Here is a 22,344-nt window from a genome sequence, read left to right on the forward strand (position 1 = left end):
TCCCATTCCCCTTCTCCCATTCCCCTTCTCCCATTCCCCATTTCCTTTCTTAACCTGTGTGACAAGCAGGACAGGAGCATTGCAAAAGGTTCAGGGCAATTTTTCAACTCTTGCGACAAAGAAAATGTAAATGAGTTTTCACTAAGTTGTTTTTCATTTCCTATTTGTTGAAGCTTCCAGGAAATTAAGGGATATTGCTTAAGGAACTGTTAAGTAAATGTGAATTAAAATGTGTGTTTGCTTCTAAATTTAAGGAAATCAAACCATAATGACTTGTATACCCTAGTAACTCTATGCAAGTGAGGCTTTTTCCTCTTTTAATTGACATTTTTTGGTAATTTTTAGTTCACTTCTTCACACGTGCCTTACCTGAAAACAATCAACCTGAACTAGTTTTTTTATGTAATTCTTAATTACAGGTTAAAGAATTTTTATGAAAGTTTTTTTAATCATGAAACTTTCTGAAAAACTGATAAAATTTACTTCTTGATGGGTTATCCAGAGAAATGTGACACTTGCAGCCCCGAGTGAGCTTGGGCTGGCAGATGGGCTTAGTGCTGATACTGTATATTCATGTCTTTGTGGGTGGCTCTCTTGGCTTCCATAAATTCTTTAATGTCAGGGTGGAGCTTGGGTGTAATTTGTTTTTGTCATAATATGCACTTCTTGCACTTAATGGTATTTATTAGGTGCCTACAGAAATGTTTTTGTTCTAGGTAAGAGTTCTAATTCAACTCCAAGTGAGATTGATTTGCTCTCATACTTAGCTGAGACACAGATGTCTGCCCTAATCCATATTGTAAAATATCACTATGCATCAAGTATTTTAAAATGGGACAAGAAAAATAAACTAGGTTATAAAAACAAACCAACAATTTGAGTGTTGCTGGGCAAGCATTTAGTGAAACAAGCCAAACTTGTTTCATGATGAGTAATTATTGCACATAATATTCCAAAGATTTCCATTTGAGAAATTGCTACTGGGAATTTTCAGTGTTAACAACATCTTGGAGGAATGTTCAAAACCTGTGTTTTTTATTTGTGTTTCAGGTTTTTAAACTGTATTAAGAAATAGCATCTGGCCACATGTCTCAACTGTTTATTAGATATTTTGCTTTCTTCTGGCCACTAAACAGTCTTGTCAGGGACTGAAGGGATTTTAATGCTTGGATTAAGCAGTTCTAGGGAATTTTTTTGCTCTCTGAGAAATGGAAAAGGAAGTAAAGCATAGAAATGCTGGATTTTGGGTTTTTAAAAATAAATTTTACAAAGTTTCAATTTATAAATTTTAAGCTGGAAGATGGGTCATCAGTTTCTTGATTGTCTGATTCTGTTGAATCCATAAGGACCTCAAGTCAAAGGAGAGAAAGCCAAAGTGCTGTAATGGAAACATGTAGCATCCTTCTTTGTTTAGCAGTTCTTGCACCTGATTTTGAAAAATGGCCATAAATCATCCTTTACGCAGTCCAGTTTTGAGTTATACTGCAGTCAATCTCAGTTTTGAACATCCTTGAAGCATTCAAGGATTCAAATTTATTAATGCTCATTGTAGAAAATCCCATCTTCTACCCTATTACCATTTTTTTTAAAAATATATGTATTTTTCTGTCCTCCTGCAGAAGTCCTTTCTGGGTTTGCCATAGTACAAAGGAGCCTGCAAGTCCAGGCACATCAGTGTGTACTTCCTGCCATTATCCTTGATCCTGACACATGTGATGCACTGGTTTGTCTGGAGGAGCTGGTTGGTTTGAGCATTTGCATGTGCACTTCCAGCTGTGGGTTGTGCAGGAGTTTCTGGGTTTCTGTGTGGGGGTTATGCAAACCATGCCCTGTAGAGCATCTGCCTCCTGTGCCTGTTTAGGGCTGTACAGGTTGTAAAGTTCCAAAAATTGGGCTGTGTTTTATTTGTTTTAAATGATACTTTTATGTATAAAAACCTAAGATGAAAAACTTGCAGCATCTGTTGTGATTGTTACCTGAGTTAGGAAATCACTCTGCTGGTTTGAGCACAGAGTCACTTGTCAGCCTGATTTCCATTCTGCTCCCACTGCACCAGCATGGTTAGTAGCTGTTTTTTTTGTAGCAGATCTTTCTGTTGTGCATCTGAGATCTTGGACTCATTCTCAATACTCTTTCTCTTAAGTAACAAGTGATAGGAAGGAGGAAATGGCCTTAAATTGCACCAATAGAACTGGAAAAAAACCACTTTTCTCAAAGGTTTGTGAAGCCCTTGCACAGGCTGCCCAGGGCAGTGGTGCAGTCACCAACCCTGTTTTTTACCATTGTGAAAACCTAGATTTAAAAGATGTGTTTAAAAGGTTTTAACACATTTAAAAGACATGTTAAAAGGATCAGGTTGGTCTTGGCAGTGGTTGGATTCAATGATCTTAAAGGTCTTTTCCAGCCTAAATAATCCTGTGATCCAATAATATGAAAAGTCTTCAAGAAAAGAGTATTTTGATAGTAGTTGTGTTAAGGTTCTCTGACACTGCTTCATCTGGTCTGAGGTTCTTGAGAGACTTCTCTATTGACAAGACTTGAGTTCCTGGCTGTTCAGCTGAACAGATGCTCAGAATACATTTTCACTTCCTCGTAGCCAGTTCTGATTCTGATACCAGAGGCCTGAATGCCCAGAAGGAGCTCAGGAGTGGCTATGGAAGTGCTGGGCTGCCTGCAGGTGGTTGCAGTGCACTTTTGTGTCTCAGCAGATGTTGTGTTTATTGGCCCTCGAGGGTTCCATCCGAGCTGGATGTGTCGGGATGTTCGTCAGCGACTCCCACGCCGGGCAGCGCGGTGCCTGCGACGTGCTGCACACCCAGCCTTGCCATGAGCTCATCCCTGCAGCCTCTGGAGACACTGGCTGGGTGTGGAGCACGTCAGCTGTGGCAGCCCAGCAGATTTAGGAGCTTGGAGTAGCAGCCAGTGTCAGTTGAACCGGCACCTTCTGAGTTTCGGCTTTTCCAGCAGAGTAAGGGAGCCTGCAGGTGTTGACAGGTGCTGGGCAAAAGAGAAACTCGTCTCATTTCAAAGACCTTTAAGGTTGTAACTAATCTTGATGGTTTCAGGGCAAATGTGTTTCTTGGCATTCATCTGCCTAAAAGAGGTTTTTTTAGGCAGATGAGCTTAATCAGCAAAGAATTCCAGCTTTGCAGCAAAGCTCATCTTAACAGTTCTTCCAAGTTCAAGTGATTTTATGCATCCAGGACCTGGATGGCTCTGTGAGATCTGCTGCACTGTTCTCTGAAGAGTTGTAAAGTGAAATTCTTCTGCTACCAACTGAAGTCACTGGGAAAGTTTTTACTTCCAAAGTAGCATTCTGATGTTATAATACATCATGGCATATGAATTTACAGTAGCCTAAAACTTGGTGGTTCTCATCTTAGTGTGGTTTATTCTGTGCATCTTGAAGGGTTGGCCACGAAAGTTTTGTTAATCTATTCAGCTGTGCTCAGGGGTTTCTCTTTCCCCCTTATGTACCCTCTGAAAAAGCTGTTCTGTAGCTGCAAAACCCAGGGAATGTGCAGCCTTTAAGGATACCTCAGTTCTGTTTGGGACAAAGAGTTCCCAAGGAAAGTGCTTGGTTGCTGTTCATGTGGAGGTGAAATATGTGTTCTCAGCTTTCCCAAAATCCAGTATTTACAACTGAATCTCTTCAGCTATTCCAGTACTTTAAGCTTCAGATTTGAATATCTGTGAAAACATAGATGCTGTTCAATTCTAAACAGCTTCAGTTACTGGTTTTTTTATTATCTTAATAGGGAATTCTGGCTTTCTCACAAAAAGCAGCAGGCTTTAAATAATTTTAAAAAATAAATCCCCAAAAGTACTTTGAACTTCTTTATGCCCTGGGAACAGCACTGTCACTGGTTCTGATTCAAACCAATGTAATTATAAAATAGGTACTGTCAGTCTTAGGTCAGTAATGTTAATTTGTCAGTTCTGCAAGGGATTATATATTTTATTTTCCACATGTAAATTGTGACTCATCCCAGGATGTTTCTAGGAGAGAAGCATTGCTGTGGAACTGCACACACGAAGGAATGCTTAGGAGCTTGTGGAACCTGGGCACTGCATCAGTCAATTTGCAAATTGAATTAATAATTAAAGCTTGAAACAGGTACATCTAATAATGTGATGCAACTTGTGGATGTGTCTTTGGAATAAAAAATAAAGAATACTGACTGTACAGCAAAATTCAGAATCTCTGAATTAGGTAGATCCGTATCTTTTTAATTTAGTGAAATACTCTGCAGTGAGATAATAAAAAGATGTGCATCATGTTTGACAAACCAAGCACTGAGGAAAGATCTTGGATTACGATAGAATTATTGGTTTTTAAAAGTGAAATATGCATGAGCTGTGGAAAGGGGGAAAAAATGAGCTCTGTTGGTGGACATACAGAGAGTCTGGACAAGATCCTGCTCGGGAAGCTTTGCAGAGGAGCACACACAGGTCATGGTGCCACCCAAGGGGGATTGGACTGGAGTTTGTGCCACGTAGAAAAGTTGCTCTGCAAATCCCTGTCACCTTTCTGCATTCTTGCATGGGGACAACAATCCTCAGAGAGGCTCCAAACTCTGGAATTAAATGGAGTTGGTGAAACGCCAGAGGAAGGGATAACACTCAAATTATTACCATCAGCACAGCTTGAAGTGGCCTGACTTCCTCCTTGGCAGTGCAAGGAAATGGAGAAGAGCAGCCTTTGTGAGTCAGTTCTGGCTTTGTAGTTGGAGCAGAACTGTCCATATCTGAATCCCTTCATCAGCAGACTCTGCTGCACACCAAACACATTTGCAAGGTGATTATTTTATACTCATTTGCAGTAAGGCAACAGACAAAAGGCAAGGAATGGGTGAAGGCAAAATAAAGGGGAAAAGAAGTGTGGAAGAGGAAGGAAGGTTTGCCACATCAGTCACTTGTTTTTGCCGCTGTCTCGACTCCTGGCATCACTTTTTTTGTTTTCTGATTTAAATTTTTTTAGAAGCTGGAGAGCAGACAGCATGGCAGGAGGGTGGGGTAGACAATACACAGACCTTATCAGCATGAGGATGTAGAATCTGTGCTTGCTTCCTACAATGATAAACTGAGCTGGAGATTAATAAAGTAAGCCTAATATATATTGATTGTGGAAAGCAAAAGTTTCTCAATTAAAGGAAATGCTGACCTATGGCAGATGAGAATATTGTGGAGTTGGCATCTCTGTGTTTCCTGAAACACCAATGAAATTGTTGAGCAGTCAGAAACCCAGAGCATATTGCAGAAGGGACCTCCTTGTGTGGAATGGGAAAATGTGTTTAAAATGTTCAGGCTTTTGAAGCTCATACAAAGGGATAAATTGGAGAACAAAGTTGTAAGGGTTGTTAGGATTGCTAAGCTGGCCTTCTGAGCACAGCTACTAATTTTATTGTGGGGAGGGAGGAGGAGAGGATGGAAGAAAATGTTTAAAATAAACAAAAAACAACAAGCAAATAAACAAAAAAGCCTTTGTTGTTGCTCTCCTTGCTGGGAGTTTCTGCCAGAGCATGGACATGCAAACAGGTGATTAAGGGTTTGGCACACCTCAGGGAGGAAATATTCCAGCAGAAGTGAAGTGAGACAATAAGGAGTCAAGGGAAGAAATATCCAAAGGAAGGGGAGGTCAAAGGTTCACAAAATGGAGCAATGAAGTCACAGAGGGTGACACTGAGTGAAACACCTCAGGCAGTGCCTTGGGGATGGGGATCCAGACAAGCAGCAGACAGTGCTCAGCAGGGTGAGGAGAAAGAAGTCTCTGCCCACAGCCAGGAGAAGCCACAGAGTGAAAACAGACCCTGCCATTTCCAGGATATTTTTCCCTCTCCCCAATTTCTGCCCATTCAGATTTTCTTCTCCCTCTGCTGTTGCTGGTCAGGCTCATGTTCAGACAGAGGAACTGGGCTGAGGTCTGAGCTGGTGAAACATCCTTGAGGAACACACCTTTTCCTCAGGAAGGTCTGAAGTAGCTTGAGCCATTTGTTTCTCTCCCTTTTCTGATGTGTTTCTTGTGGTGATAAACACAAAATCACCTGGGAGGGGACTTGAGCAGGAAAGGAGAAGGGTGATAAATCTCACCAGGAGAGGAAAACAGTTAACATATGTGAAAATGGGAACTGGGAAGGGAAGTTTCTATTTAGTTTTGCAGAGATTATGATTTTATTAAAAAAATTGCTTGTAGTTCTTTTCACTTGTGGAAATCAGAATCTGGTAGAGACTGGAAAGTCCTTTGGCCAGTCTCATGGGTTTGGAATGTTTGTGAAGCAAGTGAAAAGAAAAGCAGAAGGAACTTGATGGTCTTTTTATTATTCACATTAAAGATAAGGAAGACTGGGAGTGCATTTTTGCAAGAAGAAAGCTTAATATTCAGGAGAGGTTTGCAATAATTGTGCTGAAGTCAAGAAAAGTTGATTTAAAAGGGAGCAGAGCTGATCAAATACAAAACTGCAGGTATTTTGTGCTCTGCTTTCATTCTGAAATGGTTTCCAGGTGCTTTTGCCTCACTGTGGGCACTCAGGTCACCTGTGGTGGGTTGTTCTCTGAAGGCTGTTTCTGTTTTGCAGGGGTTTAGGAGGAGAACTGATGAGACCGGCTGGTAAGTACCACAGCTGGGGTGGGACAGCACAGGAGGTGCCCTGAGGAATCTGGCTGTTTACATGTTTCCAGTTCATTTTGCATATGTTGTGTTGAATGTATAAGTTGAGTCTGCTCAGTAATTAAAAAATTAGGAACTCTGGAGGCCAATCAGCAGATGGGTGCACCAGGACATGGAGTGCCAATACACTTGGAATAGCTCTGTGTAAGAGCTGGAGATGGTTCTGGGCTCTCTGTCACACTGTGTCCTTCTGTTGTTGCACACAGGGAAGTTTTTTTTAGGGTTGAACTGTCTTCCTTCAGTGATTTACTCAGATTCCTCTCCAGAATAGATATAATCTGCACTTTCAGACAGAAGCCATGGTGGAAATAATGATTTTATCGTAACAAGAGTGTGTGCAGAAGTGAAGCATAAAGATCATATAAACAACAGTCTGTGGGGAGTGTGGCATCACAGAAAAGATGGATTTTGCAGATTGTTATATGCTGTAAAAAGGAAGGGTGTTGGAGGAAGAAGTAGGCTGGGTGGATGAGGAAATGATGCCAACTTGGTTTCCTGCTTGTGAGCTGAGTGAAGGAAGTGCTGCAAAGCAGATTCCAGCTTGGAAGATCTGAAGCCATCCAGACCTCATGGGTAAAAGAGCTTCAGTACTGAGGTGGAAGAGCCAGGGGATTTGAGTGAGGTTACAGCTGTATGACAGGAAAATGCAAACTGAAGGAATGGGTTTTTTTCTGATATGTTTTCACTTCTAAGCAGCTGAACATGTCATGGTTTTGGAGAAGTACAAGTGGCAGTATTTTGGCATGATACAACTGTGTAGGTGGAGTAAGAGAACAATTGAAAATGTTCCACAAATTGCCTGCATGTCTAATGAAGATGATGGTCTCAACCACAATAGAGCAAAGAGAATTAAGGAGGAACCCCAAGAGACTTGGTTTAGTCACATTGCACTTAACCTTGTCTGTGAATAAATATTAGCACAGAGAAGCTGACACACAGTGTTGAGAGGATTTTGTGTAACACTGCCATAGTGAGGAGCAGCGAGTTCAAGAGTAGATTTGGAGCCCAGTAAGTTGATTATAAATGAAAATGATGAACTGTGTGCAGAGCCCAGAGGAAGAGTCAAAAATCAAGTTGTGGGAGGAGAGGAAAGCAAAACGTTGGCATTACTTTATACAGCACCTTCTTCTGTCCTTTCCCTCCTCTCCACCAGCTCTAAAGCAGCCAGTCAGTGAGATGGAACTATACCAATCTCATTTATTTGAACTGAACCCCAGGAGGTGAAAGATAATGGCATTCCCCAAGTGCTGAGTTTTCATTTGAGCAATACAGTAAATCTGTTGGATAGAAAATTTTCAGTGTTTACTGTGTTAATTTCCATTCCCCAAAATAAGCCTCAAAACAGTTAAAAAAAACCACAATTCTCAAAGTGGGTTTGTAAGCATAGAACTCTTCGAAGTTCATATATTAAAAATAATTAGGAATTTATTATTAAAAGGATGTCCTCATGTATTCCAAGTATCAAAGGAAATAAAGCTGTATCCAGTTTCATAGCTCCCAGCTCTGTGCAGTGAACAAATGCCACTCCTTGGAGGTTCAAAAACAATGTGAAGAAGAAGTAGGAAAACCTGTCCTATATATTTGAATAGTTTTTAGTGGCTGTAGTATTATCCTTGTCTCAGTTGTTTTACTGTCACTGATGCTACCCTGCCATTTCCAGACTGTACAGCAGAAAAATTGTGGCTGACATGCACATCTTGAATGGCACAGGGGGAAAACATCCCACCAAACAAGGGATTTGCATGAATGATGGGACTAACTCATGTCAGAGGACAGTTACTGCATCGTAGTGATTTTTGTACAAATGTAATTTCCTTTCAGTTTTTAATTTCTCTTATTTGGAACATCTATTTGTAAATATTCTTAAATTTAAAATTATAGCTAATGTAACTTCCTGTGGTTGTCTCTTCAAATTTGCTACAATTTCTCTTTTTTGGAAGGGTATTTATCTTCTCATCAAACTTATTTTCTTACAGTCTGCACTTTAATTGAAAAGTTGTCACTATCAAAAATGCCCTTTAGAGGAGATCCAATCATCGGTAGGTCCTATTTTAAATAACCTTGCATGACTGTAGCAACTGTTCATTAAACTAAAACATTAACAAATGATGCTTTTCAAAGAAAGTGGTGGCCTAACCCATTAAAAAATACCAAAAAGATAGACAAATGCTGCAGCAGATGCTGATTGAAATTTGAAGATTTGGTTTTTAGCTTTTAACTTGCCAATAAATAGAATGTGCAGTATTCAACATCACCAGGCACGGGGTGTTCACTGTGGGCATGGTAATCCAGGCTGGGGTAGCTGTACTGGGAGTCAGAGCCTTCTTTAATTTGGAAAAGCAAAGGCACAGCTTGATTTATATAATTGCTGGGCTATGGAAAAATTAACTGGAGAATGTTGAAGTTCAGAAAGTCAGAAGAGTTGAAACTGTTTATGTTCCTTGCTGTTCCAGGAGGTTGGCAGTGGTTAATAAATGACAGTCTAAGACATCTCACTCTTGTTTCCAGTGCTGCACGACAGCATATAAAGGTACAGTAATTTCTCTTCCTTCACGTGGTCACATTAAAAACAGAATTAGAAATACTCTTGTTTTCCTTTGGTGGATTTTCCATGGGATCTTATTGGTTCTTGAATGCTTGTTTCTTACATGTGTGAGAAGGGGTGTTTAAAAAAAATACATTTTGAATTCCTCAAGATTCCAGTGGACCTTTCTGATTAATATTTGAGCAGTTACCCCAAGGATGTTCTTGTCTGTACCTCTGGACAGGGTGAGGAGTCACTGATGGTGCTGGAAGGAACTCCCTGGTGGCTCTCTGGTTACATTCAGAGGGTGTTTTGCTTCTGTTTTGGTGTACCTGTAATATGTGTGATTTCAGAGAGCTCTTGTGAGAATTAAAAATGCTCTGGATGATGTCCACAGGTACTGAGGGTTTGGTAGCTCTGTGAGCATTGGTGTGAGTTATCAGAGTTACTCAGGACAAGCAGCTTAAATTTTCCATTAAACTCTGCTGCAAATCCTTTTTCTGTGTTCTCAGGCTGCTCTGATTGTGAATATTAAATCCATTGATGGATATGTCTCATGCTGTTTTATTTACATCACCCTAACACCTCCAGTTATTTGCCTTAATTTTCCCAAGAAATCCCATGGCAGTTTGATCTTGTGCTCTTAAAGCCTCTGCTGAATTATAAAGACAATTTCTGTCTGCCCTGCTGGAGCTTACAGAGAATCTGAATTTAATATACTGTGTTCATAGGGTTAGGTTTTAGTAATAAAATAAAGAGACATTTCAGGTCTTTTTATTTTATTAAATAAAATAGCTCATAGGTCACAGCTCATCTTTTAAAGTTGTCCTTGGGAGACAAAGGAGACTGGAGTGTATCCAAATCACTGAAGGAAATTTAAAAAAAGAAATTTGAATTCTTTTTTGGCATTAATAATTTATTCAAAGTGCTGGTATGTCTTATAACTGGAACTTCTAAACCTAAAGCTTAGAAGAATTAATTATAGGCTGTAGAGAAATTTAACTTGTTTGGTAAACATCAGTTAAAGCTGAGCAAAATGTATTTAGTAAATGGCAATTCTCACTTATTTCTGTTCCTGTTTTAGAGAGAAATAATTTTAAGGGCAATGCTTAAGATATTGAAAAGAAATAATTTTTTTTCTGATATACAGTATTCTTTTCCAGTTTAATTTCATACATTTAAGGTGAAAAACATTTAATTTAGAAAGTGAAATATCTGAGTAGTCTGGTCTGGTCCCAGGCATCCCTGCCCCTGGCAGAACTTGGATAATTTGGCCTTTAAAGGTCCCTGATCTACAGAAGTTTGATAATTCTGCATATTTTGCTACTATAATGCCTGTGGTAGTTAGAATATTGTTTAGGTAAGTGTTGGTTTTCTTTCAAGTCCTTGATTTTGCATAGAGAACTTGTCTGAGGTGTCTTTGAGGGCAGAATGAATCAGCTGGGCAGGATTTCTCTGTTACATTGGAGATTTCTTGTACCTGGAGAACATGAGTGTTAATAGGTATTGTTGCTATTAACATGAAGTGAACAATGCATAGCTTTTGTGTGCTTTCAAATTTATTATAATTTTGGGTAACATTATATTATCAGCTGAAAAGTATAATTCAGCCATAAATTCCATGAGAAAAGCTATGATGTGCTTTCTGACATAGCTGAGTTGTTTTGTGTTCTGTATGAGTAACTGAAACCACTGAAAATGAGGAGGTTCAGGTGTAATACACAATCATTTCACCTTTTCTAAACCAGTTAAGATCAGGACTCAAAGCCTGTGATCCTGAATGTTTGGGTTTTTGTTTCTAACCTTCAGTCCATGATATTTTTGGGTTTCCTTTCTGTAGCTCCCTGGGTAAATAGAGTTGGTTTGTCAGTCTGGTATCAGTGTGTGGAAGATGAAATAATGACTTGTGTGTTTTGTAATGCTGGGTCATCCTGGAGGTCTTTTATCTGAACTGAAAATACATTTCATACATTACTGTTATTGTCTTAAATACCAATTTAGCTTACTGCTCATATTGAAGGAATAAGATTAAAATCTGTTTTTTCCTTACATAAGTTTCCTTACTAAAGCAGTATTGGAAAGAAATAATAAGAAAGGAAATGCCAGTATCTGAAAGGAGTTTTTTTGGTTGGTTTTTTTTTTAAATCCACTCTCTTTTTCCTTAAAAATTCTGAGAACGTATGAGGTGAGTAAATGTATTTCTGTGCTTTTTTTTGCAGGAGTCTGCAGTGTCTGCTCTGGCTGCTCTGTGCAATGAATTTTACATCAACGAGAGGGGAGAAGCTGATCCAGCTCTGCAGGGTAATGATTCATGTTTAACATAGAGGCTGGACCAAACTTGCACTTTGGAGGTATTGCACAGAATGGGGAGGAGCATCACTGGTTTTAAAGGAACTGAAAATTCTTCAGGGAAAAAAAAATGAAAAAAAAAAAAGCTGAAAATTGTCTGAAAAGTGTAGGAAATGTCTCAGGGCTTTAGGCTGGAGGTGGACAGAAGGTACCACCATAATGAATACAAGGCAAATTTATGTTGCTTTTCTATTCCATACTGTAAAACAAAGATTATGTGTTCCTAAAATCCTAAATTTTAACAAAGTGAATCTTTTTCACCTCCTATTTTGATAAACTCTGCCAGAGATCATGGCTGATTTACAGAACAATTGCTAAGGGATAAGAAAAGGATAGAAAATGACACCCAGAGTTTTGATAAATGTGCATGTGTCAGTTCAGGTGTTTGTATTTGGATCAGCAGTACTGGAGGAAGCTTAAACTTCTCTTGAGGGCATATGAATCAGCATCTTTTTTTATACTGCTTTTCTTGTACCTGTTTTTAAGATCAGATTGTATCATGTCCATCAGAGACAAACTGCTGAATTGTACAGATAAATATTTTAAGAATAACAACATTTATATTCCTGCTTTTCTAAATATGACAGTGAATTTACATATTCTTAAGAAAATATTGATTTATTTTTCTATTTTTTGCCATTATTAAATCAGGTTACAAAATACCTTATTATTTATTTGTCTGAGAGTTGTTCCCAAAACAAACTTGATATCGATCACATATGTATTTACATGCAGTCTATGCCCCAAAGACATTAGGGCTGAACTATAAAAGCAGCCTATCCTGATTTTAAAATACTTTATATAGTGCTAAATCTCTGTGTTTTTGTCAAAAAAAAAACCCCAAACAAACCCAAACCCCTTTATAGCCCTTTCCTTCCTGGAGTTTGGTCCTGCCTGCCAGATTCTTTGTGGGCAGCATGGGAAGATGTGATATGGTACCAAGGCAGATAAAATCCCCACAACCTCAGGAAAGGCTCATGTGTAAAACCAGAACGTGCTGGGCAGGAGGAGGAAATGCTGAGTCAAAGCAAAAAAAGCTAAAAATGAGTTGAAATATTGATAGGTCAAATTTTATGTAAGGATAAAGTTTCAAGTTTCTGTAAAAGTGGACTGGAAAAGTCAGGCAGGTGCCCAAGTCAGGGAGAAGGGATCTGCTGGAAGCACAGGCTGCTGCTGATGTTTCTGTACTAATTCAGGCCCTCTGAAGCCTCATTGTTTCTTCCTGGATTTTAGATTAACTTCATCTGTGTGCTTGAAGGTACCATGGCAATGTGGCCATGATGGTCTAGGGACACAATTAGGTGAAATCTGTAGACACAGACAGAATTTATCATTGGACTTTCACAATAGAATTGTGAATTGGCAGTTTTTGCTGTTCTAGAAAACTCTCTGGTGAGTTCCATCTTGAGTACCCTTTTATTTGGCCTTGACTGCACCAGACCCTGCTCCACACATAATAGCAGAAGTGCCATTACATGTGCAAACATCTTTTAAAAAACAAAAAAATCAAAAAAGGCTGTATTTTATCTCTGTACTGATAAAACTTTCATATGTTATCATAAATACATTTCATTTCTGTCTGTTGTGGGATTGAAATCCAGTAGTGAAAGTCCTCCCCACAGTGTGTGATGGATGTGGGTATGTGTGGAAGCTGCAGTGCAGGAGCCTTAGATAAATCAGTTAAAGCAGGTCTGGACATGATTAGGGGTGAAAAAAAAAGGCTTTTGGTAAAATTCAGCCAGCATTTCACTGATGTTTGATGATTAAAATTAAAGCACCAATCAAAGGTGCTTTAGCAATTTGATTTTCTGAACCTGCCCTTATAAGGCTGCAGTTTTATTGAATCACCACTTTTGCCTCTGTTTTGATCTCCTTGTTTTTGCTTTTCCTGTCTTAATGTGTTCTGGTTTGGTTTTGCTGACTTTCTCTTTTAATATTCTTTCAGGATGGGTTGTGTGGAATTAATATTATAGACACTTCATAGGCCCTGTTGGTTTATGCAGCTGAAGGCTCTTAGAAGAATATTAACATTTGCATGACACTTTCCACTGTAATTACTGAGTGGTTGTAAGTGAAGAGCTGCTTGTTTGCTTGTTGCCATGTCAAAATGGCAATCTTAAGTTAAACAGCCTCAGTGTTTAAGATCTTCTTGCTGTCACAGCAAACACTGCATCTTCCTATGGCCTCAGGACTCTTAACACCCTGGTGGTTTGGAAAGTTTTAAATAACAGATGTTGTTATCTGCAGGTATTGCTCACCTCTGGCCAGGGAGCCTGGCCTGTGATGGGAGGGACAAGCTGGGGCCTGTCCATTGCATTGGGTTTCAAAGAAACACTCAGGAATTGTGATGAATGGGGAGTTTCTTATGGCAACTCTTCTTTCTTCCTCTAGCAAACATTGCTCAACCATTTAAACCTTAGATTACAATAAGCAGTGGCACAATTATGTAATCTTCCCAGGATCTCTGGTTCTTTTTCTTTGAGGATTAAAAAGTGTCTCTCCAGTAAAGGGTTTGATAAGACCACCTTGCTCCTGTCTGAATCAGAGCTGTGTTTATTGCAGCTGTCTTGGAGAAGCTTTTCTGGAGTACTTTTGTTTTTCTCTGCATTTTACAGGAGAGTTTAATGTGGAAAATCAGGTAAAGAAAGTATTGTCTGTAAGTCTGAGAAAAAGACTGCAGCAGAAGTGACTTTTTCTCTTTTTGTTTTTTCCTACACCCTAATTTTTAACTTGATTGCACTTTAAATGTTTGGTGAGGCTCCTTTTCCCAGCTGAGTTTATTCTTGTGCTGCTGTTTGTAGGGCCACTGTCCCTGCTGGGTCCTGTGCCAGCACACAGAACCAAAGGGGGAATTTCTTCTTGAGTTTTCTCCTCCAAAACACCCAACTTCATTTGTGTCTCTCTATGAAAAAATGGTCTGAAATTATCTCACTGTTCAGGTGTGATGTGTGTGTGCTTAGAGAGGACTCCTGCCTAACACAGAACACTTATCCAATGACAGAAAATAGTGACCTATAAATATAAAAAGAACTTGCTCCCTTGTGCTTACCCAGAAATTTGTTCTTATACTTATCTGGATGTCTAAAACAACTCTTTAAATTGAGAAGTTTGTCTTTTCTCTCTCTGAAATAGTAGACTTAGTCTAAATACAAAGTCAGATTTTTAGGCAGAAAATATGAATTCATTCATGTGAAAGTGAACATCTTAAAATTTTTATCCTTTTCCTGTAGAAAACTAAGGTATTCTGCATTTTAGTTTAACAAATTAAAATTTTTTCCAGCTGCTTTGTTTAGGGCATCTTTTCCTTATTTTTTTTTTCCTTAGCCAAATATGAAATGATAATGATGTGGTGGTTGCTTTTCACTCTGTAATTGTATTTTTTCCAGATGAGCTGGTGACACAGTACGTTTCAGAACTACAAAATGCAGAGGAAATGATTCGTTGTGGCTTTTCACGAGCTCTTGGGGCCCTTCCAAGATTTCTGCTGAAGGGCAGGCTCCAACAGGTGAGAAAACAGGATCATTGTAATGAGAAGAGGGCACAAGGCATTTTGAGTGAAACCTGTGACAGTAAATCAAATAAATAATAATAATCATAAATAATAATGATCATAATTAAAGGTCTTTGTCAAAGGGGTTTGAATGCTAATGTACAGAAAATCATCATGAGTTGAGCTTGCCATAGTTTCTGATAATTAGTGCTTTAGTAGTGTTAATGGAAAATCCAGAGGTTGAATTATCCCTTTGCTATGGGATGTTGGTCCAGGGGCAGAGGTGTGAAGGTCACTCCTCCTGAGACTCCAAACTCTGCTGCCTGCTTGGTTCTTTTGTACAGGATTGAACTCACTGTGCACTGATATCTAAATTTAACATAGTAAAAAATGCTTTGGATTTATATATCTCAATCTTTGTATTTTTTCAGGTTTTGGAAGGTTTAAAAAAAGTTACAATCATTTCCCCTGAAGACGTGAGCTTTGCTGAGTCCAGGAGAGATGCCTTAATAGCAATTGCAAAGTATGTTTCTCATCCCTGCCTTTGTCTAATTTTAAATCTTTCTGTAGAAGCTTTCTCCTGTTTGTTCTGCTGGGGCCATGAGTTTTGAAATCAGTTATTCTGTCACACACATCTTTTGAGTGTCTGCATCTCCAGCACTCAGTTTATTTTTGATTCAGAGGATTACCACACACCTGACTATGGACTACAACTCTGATGGTGCTGTCAGTTTTTTATCAGTTAACTGACTGCTTAGAGTATATTTTATTATTTGCCTTTCTCATGGGCTGCAATTTAATGAGCTTGACTGAAGAGGAAGAATATATGTTTTTTCCACAATCTTAAAAATATTGTATTGATTTAAAGAAAATGTGCCTTTTATTTAAAGGAATATTTTCTATGTTGAATGTCACAGTGCAGTTAATAGTACACATGAATATTTTATGCTCTTTAACTGTTACACTGCTAAAAACCCTGTGTCTTCAAGGTAAAGAAGTTTAATATCAGGTTCAATGCACATTGTGTTGGCCCTTTGCTCTTCTTCCTGACTTCAGGGAGAGTTCAGAGACTGACAGATACTGAAGCATGTTGCTTTTTGTAGTGTTAGAGATGTGAAAGCAGCCTACTTCCCTGCTGAGATCTTTGCTTTGCCAGTGTTGCTTTGAACCCAAACACTGCTCAGAAATCCTCAGGTCAAATTCAGCACAGAAATATTCTCATTCCATGTGTAGAGGACGTTACGGGTGTTGGGAATTTTATTAAGTAAAGTAACAAAGCTTGATCTTAATTCCCTCCCATCCCTTCTTTTCCTCTGTTTTTGAAGGGTTTGCCAGACAATGGGTGTGAAGGGAGATGGATCCCAGCAGGAATATGTGTGCAGGGATAACGTTGATCACATTTATGCCACGCTGCTCACCGGTGTCACCGACTACACCACCGACAGCCGGGGTGATGTTGGAGGATGGTAAGGTGGGGCTAAAATCCAGGGCCAGGTTTGGTGTCTAATGAAAACCTGATGTGTTTTCAAAACCTCTTAGAAACAAGAGCTCCAGGCCTTGGGAGATTTGAGCTAGCCAGAAATTAGGAATGCACAGCAAGAAGAGAAGTAGATAGTGAAAGGCGAGGCTTTCTGAGGAAGGACAACAAGTTTTGGTTGTCCTTCCTCAGAAGGTGGAAATATGGGGACTGATGTGTTCAAAACTGAAGCTTTTCTGCTTCTGTGAGTGACATTCATTAGTAAATACCAGGAATGTATTCGGTTGCAAAGTAGGGATTTAAAACATTACTTCTCTTTCTTTGAAACCCCACGTTTGCTCCTGCCTGATCTCTCCTGCTGCACATTCCTGTTGTGGGGATTTTTTGCCAGGAGAGGGAGCAGCTGCATAACGTGTTGAGAGAGGGATAAAAACTCTCAATTGTGCTGCAGCATCACCAAATCTTTTGTAAGTTTAGGGTTTCACTGATTTCAGATATATGAGACTCCAAGAATAAATCATAAGTCTATAGGAATATGTTTGTTGATGTGAAATCTGTAGCATAGGTAGATTAATAATTTTAGTAAACTTAGTAATATTAAGTATATTAATTTAGTAAGATCTTAGTAATATTAAGTCTAGAGCAGTCTTATTTTCATGGCATTCCTCAGTCTTCAAGCTCCCTCTAATATACAAGGAAGATTCAGTGTGTTACACTCCATTCCTCTGAATACTCTGTATTCCTTCAGTAACAGTGGTCTGCAAAGGCAGTTTCAAAATTCATGACTGTAAAGGCTCTTCTTCTCTTGTGTTCTTCTTTGGGTTTGTGTTTCATTTCCAAAGCTCTAATTGAGGATGTGTCAGCACTTACTGATTGGAAATTCCTGCCAGCTTTGAATGGGAAAGATCATAAAGAGTTCATGTTATTCATGCCTTCCTGTAGAATTACACAGCACAGAAATATGGATCTTGCAAACCAAACATACTCCTGTCAGGGTTCTTTTCTGCACATATTTATGAGCAAAATATGCCCAGCTTGAGGTAGTACTTGTTAATAAAAAGCATTAAATTATCCTAATTCAGGAACAAGTCCAGTACCTGCAGATGTAAAATATTTTTGATGCTGTGCAGAAGCCTCAGAGCAGTTACACTCAGTATAGAGATGCCATGAACTCTGTAAATGAATGTGATAGAATAATTTTAGTGTCTTTTATTTGCAGTTAATTTTGAGTAAAATTCTGGTTTTGAAAAGGCCAAAAAAAAAAAAAAAATTTTTTTAATTTTATTGTCTGAATCCATAAATTTAATTTGAAAGTGTGCAGATATATTTTGCTTTTAGATATGAAGAATCAGCCTTGTTTACCCTGTGGGTAATACTATTTGTGTGGTATGCTAATGAAGTGGTAAAATAAATGTATTTGACCTGTCTGGCAGCTGCATGAAGTATCTCAGAGTACAGAGGTGTGTGTTCAGGATTTTAAATTAACAACCTATTGATAGTTCAGATCTAGTGTCTGGCTCTGCTTTTGTTTTGCTCCAGGCAGGAAGGGGAAAATGCTTGAAAAGTACTGGTAAGAAATAATTCTGCTGGTTGAAAACATTTTTGTTATTTTCCCAGTTTATTGGAAAAGTTCTTGTTCAACAGCACTGAGTCACATGGGGTGTTTGAGTGGATTGTGTCAATCATATCTGTGCAGTGTTTATATGAAATAAATGCTTTAGACAGTCAGTACCTCCTTCCTGGAAGGGTGTTTTCAGCAGTGGTGTGTGAACAGGAATGTGGCTGTGCCCATGCCTGGCCAAGCCCAGCAACTGGCAGCTCTTTGGTGAGGATCAGATTTGTTGTGGTTTTTTTAGAGCTCTGTCCTACTCAGTCTTCACTTCATTTTTTCATTTTTTGTCATTATTTCATTTGGTAGCCCCAGGTTTGCTTTAAAACAGGAAAGAAAAAGTTTATTATGGTGCCATTTCCCTTTGCAGGGTTCCTTCTTGGGCACAAACAGGGCAGATGCTGTGAAATACATTTGTAAAAACCATATGGGATGGAAGCTGCTGCAACACAGCCTGTAACCACCTCTTGTCTTGAGTAGGGAGAAAAGCTGTGATTGTGCTTTTTTTCCAACATCCTCATGCTGGATTGTTCCCTGCCAGTGATCAAACCACAGTCAGACCTTGCTGGTTGTGCTCTGTAGTCACTGGCAGTGTCAGAGCTCACCAGTTCCAGCCTGGGCTGCAGTAATTATAAATAGCTTCTCTGTCTTTGCACAGGAAGGGAAGTGTCAGTTCTGCAGCACAAAGCAGAAGAAAGGTACTTTGTGCCATGTTATTATTGAGCACTTCTGTAACTGCTGAGCCTTGTCCCTTCAGCACTTCACTGCAATATTTACAAACGTGTTGGAAAAGTTCATGGCACAAATAATCCAGACTGCTCTCAGCCCTAGCTGAGGTTTGTGTGTTTGGATTTTCCCTGTTTCCTGTAGTGGTATCCAACCTCTCAGCTGCTAAAATCTTTGTACAACAGGGAAATATTAACACAGGGCACAAAATGCGAGATCAGGAGGTGTTTGACATTTCCTTAGAAGAGGAAAGAAGGATGCAGTGAGGAGCAGGAGCAGGTCAGTCCAGCTTGCACAAGGAAGGAGCTTGGCTTTCCCTGCTGCCAGAGGAGCAGCAGGGAGGTGAATGTGTCTCAGGGTGTAGCTGACAGAAAATGCAAGAGCAATAATACAGGGTGGGGAGGCAAAGAAAAGGAAGAGATACTGAGCTTTGTGTTTTCAAAGCCAGGTGAGGCACTGAGGAGGATGAGGACATTGCTAAGTGTAATTAGGTATTCAACTTCCACATCTGAGAGCTCCCACTGCAGCTCCCCACAGCTATTGTTTATCCTTCGTCTGTGTCTTCATTTCAAAACAAAACATAGTGGAACTTTCAAAGAAATCCTGAGGAAATTAAATTCCCAACATCCATTAAAATTCAAATGTGCTTCGAGCACCAGATTTTTTTTTTTTTTAGTTTCTTTTGGCAATTCCAGGCAAAATCGAGTCAAGAAACATGTAAATCAGAGGGGGAAGGGGGGTCCTTTCTCATGGCAAGCTCCTGGCTGCTGAAGGCTTTTGTGGCCTCTCAAATATCAGTGCTTTCTCATTCTGTTTCTTCTAAACCAGTGAATAAGATGGAAAGATACGGAGAGAAATACCATTTCTCTGGAGAGATCTTGTCTTTTTTTTGTAATTTTTGTGTTTCTTTAATAGAGTCGTGGGAAAGTTTCACCAATTTTACTCTGCATATGCAAACTTTGCCTTTCTTTTGACAGATTGTTTGCTGGGACATGTCTGATCTGTCTACAGGTGTTAGACATGAATATCTAAGTCAGATACAATACAAAAAAACTAGTAAAACATAACCTTGATGAAAGACTGCCAGACTTGTTTTAAGCTGCTTTGGAAAAAATGATGTAATTTACCTTTTTTACCATTATAACAAATGTCCCACCCAGTTTTAGATTGCACCTGCAACTATTTTCAAATTATCTTGGAAATCAGGAAGAGGAGTATTTCTTTTCATAGAAGGCTGGTGGGCCTTTTCAAATTTTATTTTTTTTTTCCTTTTTAAAAAAAACATTACTGAGAAAGGATGACATTACTCTGAGTTACTAATGCAGGATTAGTTTTGTGCAGGGTCATGTAAACCACTGAGCTATTGCCCTTGTCTTAAGAAAGAAACCACTTTTAAAAACTCATGGATTGACAAAAAACAAGCATACAGATTATTTTTTAAATTGAAATTACACTTATTTTTAAAAAATTCTATTTGAAGGGAGCAGATCATTATCTAGATAAGACTCACTTCAAGCACAACTTTGTGTTACATTGGTCAAATATTTTGTGAAATTAATTATTGTTTAGCATGGAGATTTAAGCTACTCTGAGTCACAAGTTGTTTTTAATGCTGGAAATATTAAGCTTGAAAATTGATAAGAATGTTACAGTCTTAACAGTCACAACTGTTTTTAATGCTGGAAATATTAAACTTGAAAACTGACAAGAATGTGAGAGTCTTAACAGAGTTCAATATCTGAGTGTCAGATGTGGGTTGGCCTTTTCAGAAAATAATTTGAAGCAGACAGAGCAGTTAAGTTTAAATACATCTACTTGCACACTAAATGTTACTAATCATTATCAGTTTTAACCTTCTTAAAATCAAGAATGAGCCTGGTGACATCTGGCTGGAATAAAAAGCAGGCTGGTGCTGCAGGGGTGACTCTTGGACCATCAGTGCAATGTGAGCTTGGTTTCACAGGATGGGACTGGGGGGACACTCCTTGTCCTCCCAAAATATGGGAACTGCTCTCAGAGGTCATTTCTTTTGTTATTGTGGATTTTTGCCGGTGTCTTTATTGAAATGAGAGCTGCTGTAGCTCCTCTGATGTGTGTCTGTCTCCACAGGGTGCGTGAAGCTGCCATGACCAGCTTGATGGAGGTGACTCTGCTGCTGGTGCAGAACGAGGCAGAGCTAATTAATGCCAACATGTATGTAATTTTCAGTTCCTGTGTCTCAGAGCTCCATCCAGGCCCTCCAGGAATGCAGTGCTTGGACACTCTGTGCTCCCTCCTTTATGGAGTGTACAGATCTTGGACAGTCCATGCAGATATGGAGGATGTTGCATCTGGTTTTCAGAGGGAAAATGGTGTTGAGAGAACCTGGGTGGCAATCCACCCTGGAAATGCAGCAGAGCTGGGGGATTTGGGCTAAACCTGCCAGCTCTGTGGTGCTTCCCTGTGGTGTTCCCTGAGCCAGAAAACAAACCTGCCCACTTATCCAGAGCATCACATCATTAATTTGGAATGTGATAAAGTATGAGCATGAGTTTGGTTTCATTTCTTTGCATAATTATTAGTAAGGAAATAAAGGAAAAATGACTTACACTGAGCCCCTGATTTCCAATTTCATGATATGGTACTCCTAATAGTAAAAGAATTAATAAGTACCATTTTTAAAGCATAGCTTGAGTTGCAGCAAAACTTTCCTAATAGTGGTATTGGTTTGTAGACAGAGTGTGCCAGTGGTTAGGTGAACATATACATGGTTTGGGTTTTAATTTTAAAAACCCCAGATGTTGAAGGACACCTAGAAGGAAAGCACTGGATTCTCTAAGGATACCCTGCTCACTGGTGCCCATTTTCAGGGGCTTCCTCCTGTTCATCTGTTTATACCCAGATTATCCACATGGAACTGAGAAAAGCATTCTTGCCAGCTGGATCCCATTGTCTAAATATTCTGGGCCTTGGTGTAAGTAAGGGATTTTAGCTGGTTTTACTATCATTAGTGGCCTTTCTAAAGGGTAAAGGGCCTTGTGGGACACAGTAGTGTAGCTGAAAGTTTAGTTTTCAACAGAAACAAAATAGGATATTGTTAAAAACGAGCCAGAATTGAAGAAGTGATTTACTTGGGATATGTGAGATGTAGGAGAGAGCTTGTCCTCTGCTGCATGTGCAGTATTTTACTTCAAAATGTGCTTTTCTTAAAATTCTGCTGTTTCCATCTGAAATGTAGCAGTTCAGCCAAGCCATAAAGCATTTTGTTATCTTTTTGGATGAAAGGTGGGGCAATATGTATAAAAGGTGGGTAAAATACTCTATAACATCCATGTCATACTGGGTTTTGATTGATTGATCTGTAGAAGATAAAGCCTCAAGATTCTGTCACCATGTGGATCTCTTAAATCACTTTTATGTTCATTCTGAGCAGTTAAACCAGAATACTTTCCTAGCAGGATCATTCTTATTCATTTAATTGAAACAATTTAAATCTAAATACACATTCCACTGCTTAAATATT

The 22,344-nt window shown here is 39.1% G+C and overlaps 1 protein-coding gene across 1 annotated transcript in view; it reads left to right on the forward strand.

The window, feature by feature from the left end:
• Positions 1-22,344, forward strand: part of TBCD (tubulin folding cofactor D) — a 114,801-nt gene that overhangs the window by 72,769 nt on the left and 19,688 nt on the right. The window contains exons 24-31 of the mRNA XM_015645612.3: positions 6,576-6,607; positions 8,644-8,706; positions 9,121-9,197; positions 11,411-11,492; positions 14,927-15,045; positions 15,462-15,553; positions 16,356-16,496; positions 20,952-21,035. Of these exons, the coding sequence (XP_015501098.1) occupies positions 6,576-6,607; positions 8,644-8,706; positions 9,121-9,197; positions 11,411-11,492; positions 14,927-15,045; positions 15,462-15,553; positions 16,356-16,496; positions 20,952-21,035 (690 nt within the window). The remainder of the gene's footprint in view (positions 1-6,575; positions 6,608-8,643; positions 8,707-9,120; positions 9,198-11,410; positions 11,493-14,926; positions 15,046-15,461; positions 15,554-16,355; positions 16,497-20,951; positions 21,036-22,344) is intronic.

The sequence above is a fragment of the Parus major genome, chromosome 18 (assembly GCF_001522545.3).
Source record: "Parus major isolate Abel chromosome 18, Parus_major1.1, whole genome shotgun sequence".
Lineage (NCBI taxonomy): Eukaryota > Metazoa > Chordata > Aves > Passeriformes > Paridae > Parus > Parus major.